Source organism: Pavona decussata, unplaced genomic scaffold (assembly GCF_977016875.1).
Source record: "Pavona decussata unplaced genomic scaffold, jaPavDecu1.1 SCAFFOLD_426, whole genome shotgun sequence".
Lineage (NCBI taxonomy): Eukaryota > Metazoa > Cnidaria > Anthozoa > Scleractinia > Agariciidae > Pavona > Pavona decussata.
Window position 1 is genome coordinate 812501 of NW_028145783.1, and position 20177 is coordinate 832677.

A 20177-nucleotide genomic window follows, 5' to 3' on the forward strand; every position below is an offset into this window, starting at 1 on the left:
TTTTCAGAGAACTACAAACTGCTGAAATTTGCTGAGATGCGAACCATGCAAATGAGAGCTGTAGATTTAATCAAATGGAACAAATTAAATTTTTGGAAACAAAAATTCCAAATTTGGCAATAAATCTTGGGTTGTCTTCTTTTTGGAATTGTGGTCACACCAAAAATTTCTGTTTCACTCTGACAGAAGTTATTGAAAAATCAAAACAGGTGTAACTTTTTGTTGAATGGAAAGCACCCAGGCCACGGCAAGGCTTAACCTTCCAATTTCTCATGGGTAAAAGGAATAGTTTCTAAGAAATTTCAGTGCTGTGTAGGTGGGGAGTAGAAACTAATGTTTGGTTTACCAACAGAGTTGATAACTAACGGTAAATTGGCCAATGTAAAGAGATTTGAGTGCTGAAATTTCGAGAGTTAGCCCTGCATTGGAGCAAAAGTCTAACGCTTGACACAGTAGGACTCAAATCTCTTAACGGTGACCAATTTACCATTAGCTAGCAATTCTGTTGATAAACCAAACATTCCTTACAATTTCTCGCCCAAGGGGGCACCTGGCATATGTCATCTTACACCCAAATGTAGGTTGTGATCTATTGCAGTTTCCTGACCAATAGTCCATTTCCCCAATGGCATCATTTGACTACAACTAACAGAATTCATTTTGTTCTCAGTTTCAAATTCTAATTTTGTAATCCCCATTTTTTTGGGGGGAGGTGGGGGGGGGGGGGGGCAAAAGAACAATGGCTTAATTGACCCTTCTCCAAAATGGCAGCAACAGATTTGAATGAGTTAAAATTGAACTGAATGAAAAACTGATACCAGCACTGGTAAGAGCACCTTTACTTTAGTAACCTTGCAAAGTTTCAGCATAGTAGGTGTTAATCTTATCAGCTTAGGAAATGTCAGATGAAATTTGACAAATTTACACACATTTGTGTATGACTGGGGGTCAGTCAACATACAAACGTCTGTAAATTTTTCATTTTTCAACTTACATTTTCTCAACTGATATTACACCTGATAAGCTGAAACTTTGCAGGGTTACTAAAGTAAATTAGTGCTCTTTCTAGTGCTGGTATATGTTTTTTAATGTTAACTTATTTGAATTTTTTCGGCCGCCATTTTGGAGAAGAGTCTATTAGCATGATAAAACAAAAACCTGAAGGATTCTGACAGTTGTAGTGTCATAATAACGCCATACTGAAATTGTCCTATTCAGCCAATCAAAAGACCAACTATAACATGTTTCAAAACATACCAGCAAGTGTGTATGAAGTCTGCCACAGACTCGTGACAAAGATAATCTATAAATACTGAATGTCAAATTGTTTATGAACTAAAGGGTTTCATATTGAAGGTTGGATTCAATCCTCTCTAGAGCAGTATATTGAAAAATAAAATAGCAAAATAAATGCCTCAAAACCAGAGAAAGGACTGCTTGCCATAATGCTGCTTAACTTTAGAGGAACTTTGAGTTTCTTTATTATATTAAATGATTCTCGATTACACTTGTGTTGATTCACGACATGTACAAAATGCAAAGTGATTTGGAAAATCATCTCTATGAAATCGTTACCTAGTAAAATGAAACTTTCTACTGGCTGGGGTCCCAGACCCTGCAATACTTTTGGAAAACGTAAATGCACCCTCTAACTACAACACACTGAATCCCACACTAAGGTTACCATAGTTGTCAGCTAGCTACCAACGTAGTCACTAATAAATCTCACATGTACCTTCTCAGAAACAAAACAAAATCGTGTTATGAACAGCTGATCTTATAGCTAGTGCCTTGTGTGCCAGCTTTTGGCACAATTTTGAGTTCATCTATAATAATATTATAATGACTTGTATCCACGAGGTGTGCTGATGAGGGAGCTACCTTAAATATTTTTTGTATAACTGTGATGGGAGTCAATCCCGAAAAATGTGGTACTCAGCTGATATAGAAGAGTGTCAACCTCTAAGTTTGTTTTGAAATGTCTTTTATCCTTGTGCCTTTGATGCTTGATGAAGCGATGTTTCAATGAACAGAAAGGATAGACGAGCTAAGTTAATTGTAGAAAATCAGTTTGCCTTTGTTTTGAAGACTGTTATCTGTAGTATTGTCTAGCGGCTTTACTTCCAAAGTTTCTTGATTGACATGTTTTTCTCAGAATCTTTTTGCATCACCTACGAATTAAATGAAAGTAAAAACTGAGGTCAGAGAATGACTAACATTGATTGATTGATTATTCACCTAACTACTTGCCACTATAGTAAATATGGCAACCAAAAAGTTAACTGTACAATATATTTTCATAGCAGTTGAAAGGCTTTGTGCCAGAGGGACATACAGTACAATCGTGCTGTTTTGGATGTCAAATCCAAATTACTCCAAGTCAGCTTAATTCGGCATACAGACTGTATTTAGCTTTTGACCTAAAGGCTTAAATCTAAGAATTGGGTCGCTTTTTTCCAAAAAGCAGAAGTACTCAAGTAAGTGCCATTTCAAAATCTGCCTGTGTGACACAAACTCTCAAAATGAACCCTTCACAATTTTAATAAATGGAAGACTGCATGACATGAACTCTTAAAATGAACCCTTTACAATTATTTCAATAAATGGAAGCTTACCTTTGTGACTGCCATTTCAAAATCTTCCTGTGTGACATGAACCCTTCTTTCTCTCAGGGCATACATACCAGCTTCTGTACAAACACCCTGGAAATATCACACGAGAAAATTAATGAACTACAGAACACTTCAATGACAATGAATGAATGAATGAATGAATGATCATCATCATTTGTGCCTGCCCTTACCAAATGTATTTTTATCTTACATGTACGTACAACATAAAGTGAAATTTGAAAATTGCACTAGATGTCTACGAGTGAAATTGTAAACTATATTGGAACATTGCACACAACAAGTCCAATAAAAATATAAGGTGCCAACATTGCATTTTCATGATGCACAATATGGCAATGTTGTTCAGTCCTTTAGAACTCATTCATTCTCCTTAAAATTTAATAAAGAATAGCTAGCAGTCATAACACATCTTATAACATTAATTACCAGTGACATGAAGCTCACCAAGACTATAAATTGATTTCATTACTAAAATTAATAATTTTTCAAGGCTCGACACCTGTCCTGTTGCCTGACTGTTGACTAACTGTCGGCTTACTGTGGAGGTGAGCTGTTCTTCACTTTTACCCTTTAGTTCAGAATAAACTGGTGTTGATTGAACTCTTCGTTTAAAATCTAATACAACTGTACCTTGACTTCAGCTCCTGATGATCCAGGCATGAGTTCAGCAATTTTTCTGAGATTGATACCTCTTGTTAAATTCATCTTTCTGGAGTGAATCTTCAAGATATCCAATCTTGCCTGTGAAAGGAAGTCAAATCCATAGCCTTAGTAAATGAACAATACATATTATTAGGACATAATAAAATATTTAACATTTATTCCTCAAACACGCCTTAACGATAAATAGCAAATGAGGAGCATAGCTCTGAGTTGGCTATAGTCATGTCATATCCGACAAGTGCGAGTGGAAGAAGACAATGGCTATAGCTACCTAGACTTTCACTCAACAAAATGATCACTGTGATTAGTTGATTCTTGGTCACGCGCCCCTGATCAAATACAAATATTCCGTAGTTGTTGCCCTCTCAGTTGTTTGCTTGTTTGCTTTGCTGTGATTATTGAAGGGAAAGTCTAAATATATAACAAAGCACTTAATGTATGGTACCTCGGGAAACTAGTTAGTTTTGTTTTGCCTCTGGAAACATCAGGACTCTCAAGAAAACAAAACTAACTGTTTCCCTCGGGACCATACATTAAGTGTATAATATACCATGGCTGCTAAGCCAATCAAATCCCTGGAATTGCATTATACAATGATCCAGTTTTTAATAATATTAGATATACACTGTAATAATAATCATAATAAACATGATATTTTTTCTTGAAGATGACCCAATGTAGCATGAAAGTTGTTTTCATGAGGAATTGTAAGTCATACAAGTTTACAATCATTTTGATGTCTGGATGCTCCATTTACTTAGAGATTCCATTCTTGAATGCATAGGTCTGTCAAAACAATTTATTTTGCAGACCAGTTTAGAAATTTTAAAGTTTAAGTAATAAGCAATATTTTGTTATGGCTGTACCTCCTCATTAGGGGGCGGGAACTCAATCTTCCTGTCAATACGCCCTGGTCGTAAAAGTGCTGAATCCAAGATGTCTATACGGTTTGTTGCCATAACAACCTTGATATTCTTGGTTGCTTCAAACCCATCAAGCTGGTTCAGTAACTCCAACATTGTCCTTTGTACTTCACTGTCACCTTTACAACAAAAAGACATGTCACAGTGTTAGTCCTTTGAAAAACAATGATTATTTGTTTATTTATTTATTAATTTTACAGATTAGCCTATGGCAGGTAGGCCAACAAGAGGACATTGGGTCCTTTTCAAGGTCTGTCTACCTATCCACACCCCAATAAAAAGGTTAGTTTACCCTACCCACAATTTACTGTTACCGAAAAAAAAAAAAAAAAAAAAGAAAGAAATTCCAATAGTTCACTGGGTGAGTGATGCATAACTATGGTTCTGTTTTTTTTTTGGGAGGGGGGAAGGGGGCACCCTTAACACCTGTTTAGTCTTGCTTGAAATCTAACTTAAAAAATTTCCATATGCGCATTTACATGTAAGCCTTATCTTACCACTTGTGTCAAAACTTTTCCTTGCTGGTATCATAATTAAAAATGTACACCAAATTAAAACATGAGAAATGTTTTTTGATAACCGTTTACTTACGATAAGTAAGTGCCAATGTGTTTCCACACATGAGAGAAAATAATGCACACTAGCTAAGTAGCTTGTACACATGACTCTAGCGCTCCAAGTTCACTTTTTCAAAAAGTCGCCTTTTGGCGACCTTCAATTGTAAAATGGTCGCCATTAAAGAAAATGCAGTCGCCAAAAAAAAAAAGAAAGAAAGAAATGTAAAGGGGGGCACTTCATGACATATAACACGAAGGTTTAATGAGCCAAACGGCTCGTTTTCAACACATCACTTTGCTAATAGAAAGAGAAGGAGGAGAATGACATCTAGTAGCAAAAATGATCTATTAACAACATTACAAAGCTGCTGAGACCGGGTAACATTGCCAATGGTATGCAAAACCTCTTCAAATTGATCAAATTTTCCACTTTGAGCTGCAGAGGCCACCAAGTAAGCAGAGTCAACTGGCTTAAAACGTAGATTTCACTCAGAGCAGAGGCATTTGTTCCGCTTTAGGACTGTAAGAATGGTCTTTGGGGCTTTTTTGAAGATGCAAACCACTCGGTAACAGCTGGAGTTGGATCGAATTCATTCACAGCAGGGCCCTCGGCTGTTATTCGGATCAAGTCTTCCACTGTCTTGAAAGCAAGCGAAGCTCGATAGCAATTCTTGATCCGGTTCTGCCCTGAGATTGCTCGCTCTCACTGGGCGGCAGAGAGAGGAAGTACAAGAAGAATTTCGACAAGAGACAGCACATCCTTTAGGTTATCTTTGTATGGCTCCTTTGTCATCAGAGTGGCTCAGAGACCATTGTACCCTTTGTCCATGAAATTTTCCAGTCTACACTCATTTTAAGTTTACGCATTCACGTCGAGTTAGTGAACGACGAGAGGGGAAAAGAGAAATACAGGTGATACCGCCGCTTGAACTATTGTTTAAATTCGTACTATTATTGATAATTTTTCAAGTAAGATTCTCTTTTAATCTGCTGGTCGCCAACTGGCAACTTTCGCCAGAATTTTAGTCGCCAAATATTTTTTCCACTCGCCATGGCGACCAAAATGGTCGCAGCTTGGAATGCTGGACTCATTGCATGCACTTAGGGTGACACTCTAGCCCCAGGCTGCCATTCTCTTACAGAATTCACAAGCTACTGAAAACAGACTAAGGGCCTCTTCATATGAGCCCGGTAACCGGGACGAATTTTGTCTTCTGTTCATATGGGAAATTTAATCCCAGTTACTGAGATGAAAAAATGTCCAAAAGGCCCTAAAAATACCCGTGGAACTGCATTCTGACTTGTCAGCAACCTTACAAACCATGCACATTTGAAAATGTTTGGTCACAGACAGTGCAGGTATCCGGGCTGGAGTGTTTGTATGGGAAAAATTTCCAGCTCAGTTTAATACCGAGATCTTGGTTGCAAAGACCGAGATCAGCCCCCTTCTCATATAAACACATCAAAATTTTTGTAAAGAAAAGAGTGGCGAGGCGAGATCTCGGAAACCGAGCCAGCACGGTCGACCGGGCTCATATGAAGAGGCCCTGACACCCCACAACTGTCATATACAGCTATGGGATTAGTAGAGGAAGCCTTTTGCTCCTGTCACGGGATAGTAAAATTGTAAAAGTTTGATCTTTTGGCAGAAGCAGAAACAGAAGAATCTTACCTCCTGATCCACCTTCTAATCTTGATGATCCAATGGAATCAATTTCATCCATGAAAATGATGGAAGGAGCATGTTCTCTGTAAAGAAAAAAAAAAAAAAAAAAACGATTTGCTTATTTCCTGAAATAACAGCTTGGGGTAATCCACCATACCAAAAAGATAGTAACTGGTACATTTACCCACAATTCTTAGCAATCAAAAAACACTAAAAATTCTCACAAAATGCAGAGAAGAGTTCTAAAATTTTCAAACCTAGCATAGACAATGTTGTCAGTAAAGGGACAAATTACACAATAAAAAATATGGCTTTATAATTATGTGCCTGTTGGCTTTGTTAAGTGGTATTTTAAAATATACAGCCACCATCTTTTTCTGTATTTGGGCTTATAGCCTTGGGGTTTGAATTGTTTTTATGCACTTTAAAGGGGAGTGATTATATTCAATGAATATATTAACTAAAGGGAGGTTAATCGTGGTGATGAATGATTTACAGGTTCTTCAGTTGTTACCTTGCCATAACAAACAGCTCTCTGACCATCCTGGCTCCTTCACCAATAAACTTCTGCACCAGTTCGGATCCTGATACTCTGATAAAAGTGCACTCTGTGTGGTGTGCCACGGCGCGAGCAAGCAGTGTCTTTCCAGTGCCTGGTGGGCCATACAGTAACACACCCTAGAACAAAGGAACAGACATTATGGGTGCATTGAACAGTGACCACAACTACAGCTGTGCTCTAGACAGACACTTCTCAAACTCATTAATAATTTATCAAGAGAAAACAAAGAAAATCACTACTGTGACCATGGTTTGGATATGTGATCCTAATTACCATAAAATTTTGCCAACTTTAGCCTTGAATTTCTCCAAGAATTATTGATCAATTGAGAAGCCATAACAAACACTTGAAAGTGTGTTTCATCAGATATCCAAACACCTCGAAGTCATTTAAAAAAAAACTCAGCTGCACCTCATTTTTTCAACCTACTTCTCAGTGTTTGGATATCTGATGAAATACGCTTTCGAGTGTTTGATATATTACTTCTCAAACTCATCAATAATTCAAAAGCCAAAGAAAAGGAAATCATGCACCGTGACATGTTTGGATATCTAATGAAAAGCTCCTCGTTTTTCCATCATTAATTTCTCCTTCAAAATAGGTTTGTTTGAGAAGTTATATCAAACACTTGTCACAGTGTTTCATCACAAGATCAAAAACCTCAAAGTTTGTCAATAATACTCCACGCCTATCAGAATTTGAGGCCAATACATGTAACTGGTGTAAAGCGTGGCAAAAGGCATGCAAGAATGTAACAATAATATTGGTTTTATTTTGTTTTTCATTGGTTGAAAAATTAACCAATCACAGAGTATAGCAAAGAAAAACTAGACTACTTTCAACACACGATTGAAAACCGCTCTGTTGTTGGTGAAGTTTGTGACACAAGTCATGAATACTTAATATGAAGGTACACGTAGGATCTCCAGAGTCAAAAGCATCCAGAGTCTTGAGAGAGAGGGAGATCTCCCAATAAGATTATTATTAAATCATACCTTTGGTTGGTCAATTCCAAGGGCTTCAAAAAGCTCAGGATGTTTTACAGGAAGTTCAATGACCTGGAATAACAAAACAATAATAATTTTATTATATTATTAAGATGCTTGCTGAATGTTAACTTGGGCTATTTTGGAATTGAGGGCTATTTGAGGTTGGGCAGTTAAAATGTTTCAGGTACTTTGATACGATTATACAGAGTCAAAGTGGAAATACACCTATTGCCCAGCACTGTAATGGTCTTGCACAAGCAAGCAAAATACACTGGTATCACGTCACAGGATTGTGCAAAAAAAGCAGATTTGCAACGTTCATGAAAAAGCCGTTTTTTTTTCCACCCATGCCTCTCACCTGAGTAATAAAATTGCAGAGAGCTCTTTGAAATAAAAAGCACCTTCAAATAACAAAATTGATATACATGGACATGTACATGTACATGCCCCTAATGTCCAGATCCTTTGTTCATGTAGCTTCCCTTACAAGGATTTGTGTTTGAATACATGTAAACATGTTTCACAAACCTCTTTGATTTCCTTGATTTGTTTGTCCAGACCACCAACCATCTCATACGTGGAATCAGGAACCTTCTCGACCATCATCAAGCTAACAAGAGGATCCACCTGAAAGTGTAATGATGCATGATAAGTTCATACATGTACTGTAGGTCAACGCTCTTAAATTTCTTTGAGCCTGGGTGATCTGTGACCCAATTTGCAATATGGGGGATAAAGCAGGGTCCGAAATTGCGCTTTCCTGGTCGCCAATGCGACTAAAAATTTTGCACTGGCGACCAGAATTTCACAACTAGTCGCCAGCGGGCAATTAACTATTTCATGCCGCCAATTGGTCACTTACTTTTTACCTTTCCACTGCTTTTGAAGTATAAAACCGATTTTCCTGTTATTATAAATCTATCACAATGCGTCACAGCTCGAGCAGTGCGAAGCTTAGCTGCCATGTTTTTTGAACGAGAAATGCTGCACGGTTGTAGCCTGGTGCGAACAACATGGTGATCCGTCGATTGTCTTGACAGAACGCAAAAGGAAAGATCGTTTACGGTTTTGAACATTCAGCAAAGAACCAACCGGCAGTTTTTCAATCGGCTACATTTCTTCTCAAAAAGGTAGAGACAAGAGAAGGTTCAAAGTTGACTTAAAACATTTAGCATTCTTATGAAACTGCGTATATAGCCGGCATTCAATTCATTCGTCGTGGTTTTTCAGTGGTAGGTGTATAAATCGCCATTGGGGTCCCAAACGCAAACGCGTTCTCTTCGTTCTGATTCTTAAAAGAAAAATTGGCGACCAGAATTTTCCCTCTGGCAACCAAAAATTTTGGTTTGTGTTTCGCTGCGAAGGAAAAATTTTATTGACAATTTTTTTTCCTGCTTTTTGGCGACCACATTTTTTTTCATATGGCGACTGAAAAAAAAATTTCAGTCGCCACTTGGCGCCTGCCTAAAAAAGTTAATTTCGGACCCTGTGAAGGTGATTCAAGAAAAATTTATGGTCTTCTAATGCATTTAAACAGAGGTGTTAAAGCATGTCAAAATCGTGTTTAAACACTTAGTAATGCATTTTATACACCCAGTACAAAATGTACTGTTTCACTTTGCTAATAATTACATGTATACCTCAGTTTATAATAATCCTGGAAATGGACAATGCATGATCAATAATGCTTCAAGATGAAGCCTCTCAACAGCAATTCTCTTTGCTTGCACATAATCAAATATTATTGCTTTAAAATGCTCTGTTGGGAGTCATAGTTTTTGTTTTGTTTCAAGTGTTTTGGGCATATTTAGCCCTGTTAAATGTGCATTTTTGTCTAAAACCTTAAAAAACGATTTTTGCTTTGATCCCTCTCATTGCAAATAGGCTCTCATTAAATCATTCAGTGCAAATTAATCCATTACATTCTCTTCGACATAATTTATGTATTAATCAAAGCTGTGCATAAAGTTTGCCTGCTTCACACCTTATTTGGAAGAATCTTGTGAAGAGTGTAACTATCATTTCTTAGCGCTACTCTGCAGTTTGGTGTGACCTGGAAGAGAAACAAATCAAAAGAATTTGGCAGTGAACTTCCATTAACAACTCAGCTTTATACCTAAAAAGGAGAACTTGATGTTCACATTGGCCAACATTATGACTCATTTAACCACATCTTTCAACAGCATACAGTACATGTGAACTTGGCAGTTCAAGATTCAACCAACTGTTACATTTTTCACTGCTGTCAATCAGTGTAGTGGACCTTTTAGAAAACAAAATAGGATGAAAAGGTCACATTTACACACTGATTGGTGGATTTTGATGCACTTTGTAGGTTTCTGCTCTTTAACAGTCAGTCAGTTGTCGCCAGAACTATGATTGACAGCAGTAAAACTCGCAAATTGTTAGTTGTGTTTGGAAGTGCAAAGTCTGCATGATATTGAAAGGGACAGTAATATCCCATAATAAAATAATCAACAAAATTTGATCACCCATCATATTACCCACCCAACTCCAAAACAGTACCCCTAAAGAGAAGTGAAAATCATTAATTTTAATGCTTGCATAAAAAAGCAACAACAACCACATTCAACTTTATTATATTAAAAGCAAAAAAATTAATACAAAAACACTTCCACCCGCATGTAGTTAACTAATCAGGGAGGGGAAGAAGAAAAAAGAAATTACAAATGTCATACTAGATAAAATTGTAACTTAATTACAACACTAGCCTAGCAGTAATATGGATTAAGCAATATTGTAGCTTAATTATCTCTGAAAAATGTGTTAATTTACCCCTAATTTTCCTTTTGGATTTAGCCCATGCTAAGAACTGTCAGTGGTGAAATGAGTCAAAAGCTACCAGTATTATTAGTAGAAAACAGATTTCAAAACTACTTCTTGGGCCTGAAAGCTTTTCTGAATTTTTAGAAACAAACTCCTGGGTGGAGGAATTTCCAATCCTTAGGACTACTGAAAAGCTGAAAAGATTCAACAATATTGAATTTCACTCAGAGAAAGTTGCAGGCATGCACATGTATTTCTTCTGATGAGAAGATATTATTAACATCTGGAGCACCTCACTAAAAACTGCCTTTGCGAGTCGGATTCCTCATTAATTATGAATACAATAATAACTATAATCATTGATTTTTTTTTTTTATTCATGCCAAGTACATGTCTTGGACACAGGCCTAAGAACCCAAAATGCTTGACCCTGTTTTTTTTTTCTTTTTTTTTTTTTCAGCTTCAAAGCAATATCATTGCAGTGTTAATATTGGCACAATATCATCATTGACTCACCTCACTCATGTCAATTGACTTATCAAGATCAACGACAAATTTCCCTTCTGGATGAACCTACAGTACAAGGAATCAAACAATATCACTCAATTTTGGTTGTAATCTTGCAAAATAAAACTCAGCTGATTAATCAAAGGACAATACAGAAACATCAACTGAAGCAAGACCAAGATTTTAAGACACAAGATCAAAGTACCCCATTGACACAAGATCAAAGCACCCCACTGATTATATAACAACCCTTTTATCAAAGGTAAGGTGGATGGTTTCCTTGTACAAATTAGAGCAGATGTTTTGAGAATTCAATGCCATGATGGTACGTGTGATGAATGTACATGCATGTAAGTACTTAGATAATCCTATGCAATTAATGAAACACTTATCAGACATAACCAAAAAACAGGATCTATAGCTTAACAGCTGGGCCCGAGGGAGAACTACTTAAATTACAATTCAACATACCGGTAGAACTGTATAAGTACAGTGTAAACACCTTGACTGCCTTAAAATCATTGCCAATTTTACAAACATAGTAACTGTTACACACATGCTTGCAACAAAATACTTTTTTATTGCATGTGCAAACAATTAAATTGTCCTTCTCAAAGACAGGCTGCAACAATGCAGTTTGTTTCAAAGGATTAGTTTCTTACAAACATAAACATTTACATTGACCAAGTGAAAACACTCAGTTAATTGTCAACTTGAAAATAATATCAGACACTGGCAATTACAGAAGAACCATTTTCAAGGTACGGTACATGTATATAGTGACCAAATGGCTACATCTGTTAAGGTTGGTTCACCATTATCACATGCCTGTTTGTCCTCATTCTGCTGAGAACAAACTGGACAGCTTTGTATCTTAGTTCAAATTCTTTCCCAACAATAAATGTGAATGAAGACATTCAAGTGGTTTGTATTGCTATTCACCAGTAGTACAGAACCAAAATCAAAATATCATGCAAGTTAATTCTTCAACCTGTCGTTGGATCAACAAATTTATAATGCTTCCTAGTAACTTAATTTACTTTTCACACATCTCTGCCAGCAATGCGCCTGTCTTGCTCTTTACTCACTTACAATCTACAATCTCCTAACTGCTCTGACAAAGAGGCATGTAACACAAAAAAATGCCAGCTGGCTCACATGCAACGTTGAATATCATGGAAGTAAAAGAAAGCAAAATACAGTTGAACCTGTATTAAGCGGCACCTTATCAAGTGGTCACCCCCCTATTAAGCGGTCAAAGTTAAAGTCCCAAAAATCAATTCCACTGATTACTGTAATTATGACCTCTATTGGTCGGTCAACTCTATTAAACGGTTGCGGTTACTCTTTACTATGTCCCAACCAGCTGTTTCTATTGTCTTGACCTGTACTAAATGGGCACTTTGTAAAAGGAAACCACTCAAATGAAATAACAAATAGCGTGCCAGGTAATTGAATTTGTAATAAACTGCAATACTGAATGAATGATGTTAAAGCATACATGTTTTATTAGTCAGTTTTTATACCATATTCTCCTTTGTTATACTACTTTATTGTTGCAATTTCTTAACCAAATAAATGATTAGTGAGCCCTTTTGTGCGTCAACTACATTTTAGTGATCAAATATGATATGTGATACATATAAAATAGCGTTTTTATTGTGTTTGACGTGTATTCTGTGCAACCGGTATTACGCGGTCAACCTGTATTTAGCAGTCACTTCACAATTCTCTGAGGGTGACCGCTTAAAGTTCAGGAAGGAAGCAATTTTGTTTATAAGCCACTCACAACACCTTCTGTAATACCGGAACCCTCAAACTGCAGCTCATGTAACAAACCTTGTAACTTTTATAAAGAAAGAGGACAAAATCCTATTTAAAAGTAAATGAGCGCTAAAATCATCACATTGGAAAGACACATCGCCCTACAGGAAGTTTTCACATAGGTAATTAAAATTTTATTTTCAGATGAAACTGGAGTTTGGGAATTTGTTTACTTTTGCCAGAGAACCTAGCGAAAACTAAAAGAGCAAGGCAAGAACCCATAACAAACGTAAACCACATACTGTAAAATTCCAAAAATTAAATTAATATAGGCCCGTCTAAAATTACGCCAACTCAAAATAAGGCCCACCAAGTGCAAATTAATCTCAGACACAAGTATCCGTCAGATAACACGACCCCCAAAATAAAAGCCCACCAACTATACCAAGGTTAGCTGTTGTTAGCTGTTGGCGCAATGTTTCCGGCAATTTGATTAAGGTCACAGGTGATGACTGGTCATGCAAACTTTGAAGTTCATAAGAAAGGACTCTGGTAGGGGTCTTTCTTCTTACGTAGATGTTTGGATGGCAATTCCACGAAAACTGACAGAGATATTGGAGAATGATGGCAGTACAGATAAGGATTGGTTTCTTTCAATGGATGACGTGTCACTGCAATGTTAAAGGCCACTTGAGTTGAAATTTGTAGAACACGATTTTATGTCCACATTTTGTCCTTGAGAAGAGCACAGTGCTAGTTGTTTGGTATTTTACTTCTCAGAGATCTGTTGAAACCTCTTTTGAGTCACAACATAAACCATTAAAGAAGCTGTTAAATTCTAAAACAGTAAAATTGTTATGCTGGAATTCAAAACCTTCCATCATCTCTCACAAAGACTGGCAGCTTAAAAATTTTGCTTCTGTTGTGACACAATACAGAACATCTACTCTTCCTTCTTGGCATGTCAATCCATGAAGTGCTATATCTGTGCTGAATTCTTGAATGCAAAATTGTTGGTTTATATGCTTCTGAAAGTACTGTAATGATCAATGCCACAAAATCTAATTACTGTATAATTGTGGTAATTCCAGTTCACAAGCTAATGTGAAAAGGGCAAAATTAATAACAACGATAAATTTGCAATTTATGGGCCTCAACTTATTTTTGAACTCCACAAGTGATTTGTGCCATTGCACAATTTGAAACAATGCAATTACTGATAAACTAACGTTATTTTTTCCACATACCTTATTCTGAATAATTCATATATTATCACTATATCAGTCATCATGCTTTGTGTGTACTCTTCACATAAATCTGTCCTAATGAGCGTGAGGTGTCACCCACAACCCTAAGGTTTTTTTATTGTTTAGCTCAAAAACAAGTGCCCACATCAGGGCCCAGTTGTTCAAAGCCCGCTTAAGCTAATCCTGGATTAACGAGAACTTTGATTCGAGTATAATAATTACTAAACAATAAAGATTTTTGTAAAAAGATTTTGTCCCCCATCTTTGTCTTCTCCTTACCATTAGCCTAAAATTAGACTCTAAAAATATTTTTAATGAGCGCGCTGAAAACCTTGGTTATCTTTTAATCGTGGATTAGCTTTAATCGGGTTTTGAACAAAAGGGCCCAGAACAATAATATACTTAATTACCTTCTCTCTGAAATTGGCTTTTCAGGGATAATGAATAAACAGGAAGAAACAAATATTTCAAACACAATATACAGTAACATATTGGTTAAAAAATAGGTAAGAATCACAGCTGGCTATACACCAGCATGGCTGAGAAGTTGAACTTGGGGGTACCGAGAAACAGCTCCAGATAGTGGTCAGATCGGACTTGAACCCGGAACGTCCAATATACTATCGAGTAACACTTTTTTGTGGTGCTAATTTGCTTCTGTTCCACAAGTAAGGAACCTCACTACATCTGTACCTTCAGGTTTAGTAGCATTTTACTACAAATACTGTTTTATTACTAGGATTCAGGCTTGAATGGGATATAATAAGTTTAACCCTCAATCCCTGGGAAACTGGTGGAGTGCTCTTACTACCAACTTTAAGCTATCAAGCTAACTGGGACCTGCTCATTTTGTGAGTTTGTAATATACACTACATGTATAGCCATGAAAGATACGTCTGACAGTCAATATATGAAATATCATATATGCGAACTGCAGATGAACAATTTAATAGACGAAAAATCATCACAGTTACAAAATGAATGCAACCCAAAAAGGTTTCCTTTTGCAGACACTTTAAAAGCAACAGATCTTCTTCCATCTATAAATCCTTTTGTTTAATTAATAAAATGCAAAAAAAAAAAATAATATTAATTAAAAAAATATCATTTTTATATTTTTAACTTGTGATCCAGTGCCATTACAAATTTTGCAAGTGAGCTTTGCTGGCAGATACTAACCTTAACTAAAACCTTTTTCTTGTCCATGGGTTTGACAACCTCGCCAACGTATGACCCCTGCTCCTGCAATAACTGTAGCTCCTCTCTCAACATTCGTACTGCAAGGAGGAGAATCAAATGGTTAAGTTACAGCTGTAACTGGTCCAATGGCGTCATACATGGATCCTAATCTCCTCTGGAAAAAAAACTTCAAGGCCTTTTCTGGGGCATCCCGTTTTCAAGGATTCTTTGAACAATAGCAATGCAATCCCTCGGAACAAATTTTTTGCATGTATAATGTGGTGTTTCCGGAAATTATTGTCAACATTTCATCTGAAATACTGTATAATAATTGGCTTCTTTGAAACAGAGGTAATCTCTTACAAGTCTGAGTATTACAATTTGGCTATAACTAAATGGTCCACAAATAGAACAAATGTTGCAAATGATTCAAGTAAATGAAAGTTAAGTATCACACAATCACAGTGGAATCTTTTGAGGCAGGACAAATAACTGAATATCGTGAAGGGGATGGAATCTTGGAAAAATGCTTACTGATCACTGATGAGAACAACAAAATAGAATCTGTGGGAACCAAGAAGAAAGAAAAATAAAACAGACTAACCTTTTGCATTCAACTCATTTCTTTGTGCTTCAAGCCTCCTTAAGTTCTTGATTTCTTCTGTTACAACCATCTAATGGGAAAGAATGGCTGTTGTTAACAGTTATTCAACATAGAAGCACATAGTTATGGTCAAGGGTTTCTGTGGCATGAAACAAACAGGAATATTTCACTGGGTTGGACCCTAGTCGTGCTAACCAGGGCCTGGTTGTTCAAAAGCTGTTTAAGGACTATGCCTACTTTTGTTACCACACTATGTTCTGCGCATCTTGAGATGTTCGCGTTTCCTATGGGTGGTGCCCACTAACACAGGGATATTTTTGTGTGGTTTAAAACTATACTTCAAGATATGGAACTCATTACATTGACGTGGCTTTGATAGCAGATTACATGAAAATTTATGTTAAATACTTATAATTGAAGGATCTGGTGCAAAAAAAAAAAATGCAAGTGCTGATTTGGCCTTGGCATCCAAATTTCGCGGAATTTGCTCTACAGTAATTTGGTTTACACACAGACTGGTTCTTGTTTCAGAAACATAGTTCCATGTTTACTTTGCAGTTTGAGGGCCCCATTTTGCCCAACAAGCTTATGACTTTTGCCTAAAAGCTGAACCAACCATCAAACAATGTTTGAAATGATTTCTTTAAAGCTAAGAGAGATAGCAACTCTCTTAGTCAAAGTAGAGCCTACAGACTTGTTATCACAATAGAACTGTTGTTTAGCTTTAAACATAGAAGAAAAGAAATCATATGAAACATCACTTGCTAGTTTAGTTCAATTTTTAGGCTTAAGTTACGGTGTATAAGCTTGTTCGACAAATCTGGGCCCTCAAATCACAAAGTAAACACAAGACTATGTTTCTGACAAAAGAATCAGTCTGTACATGTATACAAACCAAATTACACATATAAAGCAAATTCAAAGAAATTTGGATGTCAAGGCCAAATAAGCAATTACAATTTTTTTTTCCCCCAGGTGCTTCAATAATTATTACCTTGTAATAATTATTTCTTTTTAAAAGGAACACACCCTTCTCGGGTGAAATTTGTACACCAGGCTTTCAACATGCACTAATGTAAATTTCATGTGCCAATATACATGTATTACATGTGATAATCCTGCAATATTGCACTCAGAGCCATGTTTATTGGAAGACTTCTTATTTCTCAGATTAGGTGGATATGCACTGTCTGATAGTCCTTGGGAGAAATTGTTGAAGACAAGCTCAGTTCACTTTTACTGAACTCTTGGCTGACAATTTACAGACAGATTTATAGTGGAACTGTTGTTCAATTTTACCCAGACAGTGATAAAGTAGTATTGTTCTTTGTTACCTGGAGAGCCTCAATCTTGGTTATGTAGTATTGCTGAATTCCTTCGTGTTGTTTCTCCTCTTCTACTTCCATCTGCAACAAATTAAGACAAAACAAGCTACAGATCAAATCTGAGAAATTTTAAAGTCACATTTCATAAAAGAAAGAACAACATGTATATCTACCTGTATAAAATCAGTAAAATAAGTTGTAAAAAGTTCAATGTCAATGTCAATTGGGGATTATAGATGTACTTAAACGGTTTCAACTGAAGTAGCTTTTACTAGTTTAATTAATTTAATAGCATACTAAACTTGAAAAAATAATAAAACTACTGGTAATTAAAATGTTATATGGGAAAATATAGCAATAACTGTAAACTTAAAAATGCTACAATTCCACAATTAGCTTTTAAATTTTTGGTGGTATACTGTAGGATCTTTTACTTCACTGTGACTTTTTAGAGTAGGATCACATGATCTTCCACTGTTGTCCTCACAACACTTAATAAGTGAGTTAAATGTAGCCTTTAAGTGTCTTTGAAAAAGTTAAGTACAAGTTGATTGAAGGTGCATTGGCTGTCAAGTTTTGAGCCAAAAAATGCCTTACATTTCACACACAATTATAAGAAACTTGCTGTGCAAGGTCCCATCAAAGGGATTCATCTATGATGACTTTACAGGTTACAGCCCTAAATGGCAGCACTGATGTAGTGGCCGGAGGGGGGGTTACTCCCTATAATGGACTATATGAGGAGGTTCTGCCCGAAAGGGTAGGGAAAACTGTCTGTTAGGTATTTAGAAGAGCCTCTGGAAATGTCTCAAACAAACCAACTAACAAGATGTGCAGTTTTTCTACTGTTGGTGTGTGAAAGTGGAACCATTTTCAATGGAAGGTATTTGAAAGGGTTACTTTTCCTGTGAAAAATAGTACATAAAAGGGTTATGGGTTTGTATCCCAGGGCAAAGCCTCCCAGTATAAAACTTTCTTGAGTACCCACCTCCCCCCCAAACCAGGTTTAGTGGTTAATCTATACATGAAGCACTGTAGTAATCAAAATACGAACAGCTCCTATCGAAGTTTCAAACGGAATTAAAAACCCACTATAGCACCATGTTTGTGCCTTGTTGTACAGTTTTTGTCAAGTATTTGTGTCTTAGTAGAACAAAATGCTCTTCAATTACTTGCAGTGAATGGTTCATGCTGATAGTTACCTTTCCTTATGACACAAAAACATAATCTAGTACATTGTGAAACACAGATGTTATTGCTGATGATGCCATTGATCGGCGAAAGCTTGGATTTTGGTTTTTAATTTTAAACAGCAGTTTAAGGCCTCAATAGAACAGTCTTATATATTATTGCTTAGAGTTTACAGCAAAATTTCTGGTATTTCTTTCCATTTGTCTCGTGAACTGTCATGTTAAAATAATTTTCACATACAAAAAAAATCACACAAAGACAAACAGAAACTTTCAGGGTTCATTGCATCACTTGTGAGTATCTTGAAGCAAACGTAATTTTTGTTGGCTGTTTTAAAAATGTCAATCGATCAAAAAAACTGGCCAGTAGATGCTGTGTAGAAGACTGTTGACTCTTTCTGGCAAGAATAATTTGCCCAGCAAAAGGAAGCCATAAAGCCTGATCTTGTATTATATTGTCTAAGGTACAAGGATCACCGAAGTACAGGTATTAGATGGAAACATAAATTAAAAGGGTAACCACATTGGACAGGAAGTGAAAAACACGAGGCAGTTGACTCAATTTGTAAAGTACGTAACGTGATCCAGCGAGTATTGCAGTCAAAAATGTCCCTGGTGGCAAGTAATATTCACAAAATTACACTGGCTCGGTAAATGCTTAAGTTAGTCACTGCTGCTGACACGCGGGATCAGTGATTTTCGTCTTAAAGGTTCGAAGATTTATCAGCTTACAAAAAGATTTCTTGGAAAAAGTGCGGCAGAAGCTTAGTAATCACTATTTCCTAGGGATCGATATTGAGTTATTTTCTCTTGCAAGCCCAAATAAACTCACTTTCAATGACAAAAGTAGTCAAGGACGCGTATTGCATGCTAATAATTCCCTCCAACGGATAGCGTGCAACACAATAAGTTTAGTGAATTCGCTTTTCTAAAAGGGTCTTAGTTTTCGATCAAAAGATGTCGTCATGAACAACCACATGATGAACTTTTGAAGTTTTTCGCGGCAAAAAGACGCCACATTTTACCGTCTAACCACAACAACTCTTCTCACCTCATCCGCTTTGATTTTTTGCACTCTTCGAGCCGGTTCTTCTTTTTTCACAGTGCTTCTCGGACTGGGAAAATGCATTACAGCCGTACCGGCCGCCATGTTGGAATGACTTTGACAAAATTTCAAGCTGGCCCATGATGCCTAGCGAGAGAGGGAAGATCATGAATGGGGCAATGCATGCTGGGTAAAATTACTGCCAGTGGCTTTTGTTTCATGACGAAAGAAAGATATTCAATGAAAAATAATACAATTATTGGGAAACAAATAAAAGAAAAGAAAATTAACTCAAGTATTAGATCCTGAATGATGTCAGAAACATGCAAATAATTTAAGAAGGGCCGAAAGGGTGTCAGAGAAGGGCGACTTATTTAACATAACAATAAATAAAATGCCGTTTTTATATTTATGTTTTTTCAATTATTTAAGGACGGTGCCTACTAATACCGAAGTATTTTTGTTTGGTTCGTTACTGTGTGGGAAAAGCAGATCTTAGCAAGGGCTACTGAAATCAAAAAAGAAAATCTGGGGTA

At 36.6% G+C, this 20177-nt stretch overlaps 1 protein-coding gene across 1 annotated transcript in view; it reads right to left on the reverse strand.

Annotated features, from left to right (window-relative positions):
* The window catches only part of LOC146450804 (26S proteasome regulatory subunit 8), a 20237-nt gene extending 439 nt beyond the window's left edge, over nucleotides 1-19798 (reverse strand). The window contains exons 1-14 of the mRNA XM_085100003.1: nucleotides 19648-19798; nucleotides 17416-17487; nucleotides 16082-16151; nucleotides 15478-15575; nucleotides 11297-11353; nucleotides 9978-10046; nucleotides 8522-8620; nucleotides 8000-8062; nucleotides 6957-7120; nucleotides 6449-6525; nucleotides 4163-4338; nucleotides 3264-3374; nucleotides 2616-2702; nucleotides 1-2171 (exon numbers count right to left, since the gene is read on the reverse strand). The exon at nucleotides 1-2171 is cut by the window's left edge and continues 439 nt beyond it. Coding sequence (XP_084956129.1) covers nucleotides 2118-2171; nucleotides 2616-2702; nucleotides 3264-3374; nucleotides 4163-4338; nucleotides 6449-6525; nucleotides 6957-7120; nucleotides 8000-8062; nucleotides 8522-8620; nucleotides 9978-10046; nucleotides 11297-11353; nucleotides 15478-15575; nucleotides 16082-16151; nucleotides 17416-17487; nucleotides 19648-19746 — 1296 coding nt within the window. The 5' untranslated portion in view covers nucleotides 19747-19798 and the 3' untranslated portion in view covers nucleotides 1-2117. The remainder of the gene's footprint in view (nucleotides 2172-2615; nucleotides 2703-3263; nucleotides 3375-4162; nucleotides 4339-6448; nucleotides 6526-6956; nucleotides 7121-7999; nucleotides 8063-8521; nucleotides 8621-9977; nucleotides 10047-11296; nucleotides 11354-15477; nucleotides 15576-16081; nucleotides 16152-17415; nucleotides 17488-19647) is intronic.
* Nucleotides 19799-20177: the final 379 nt, after the last annotated feature.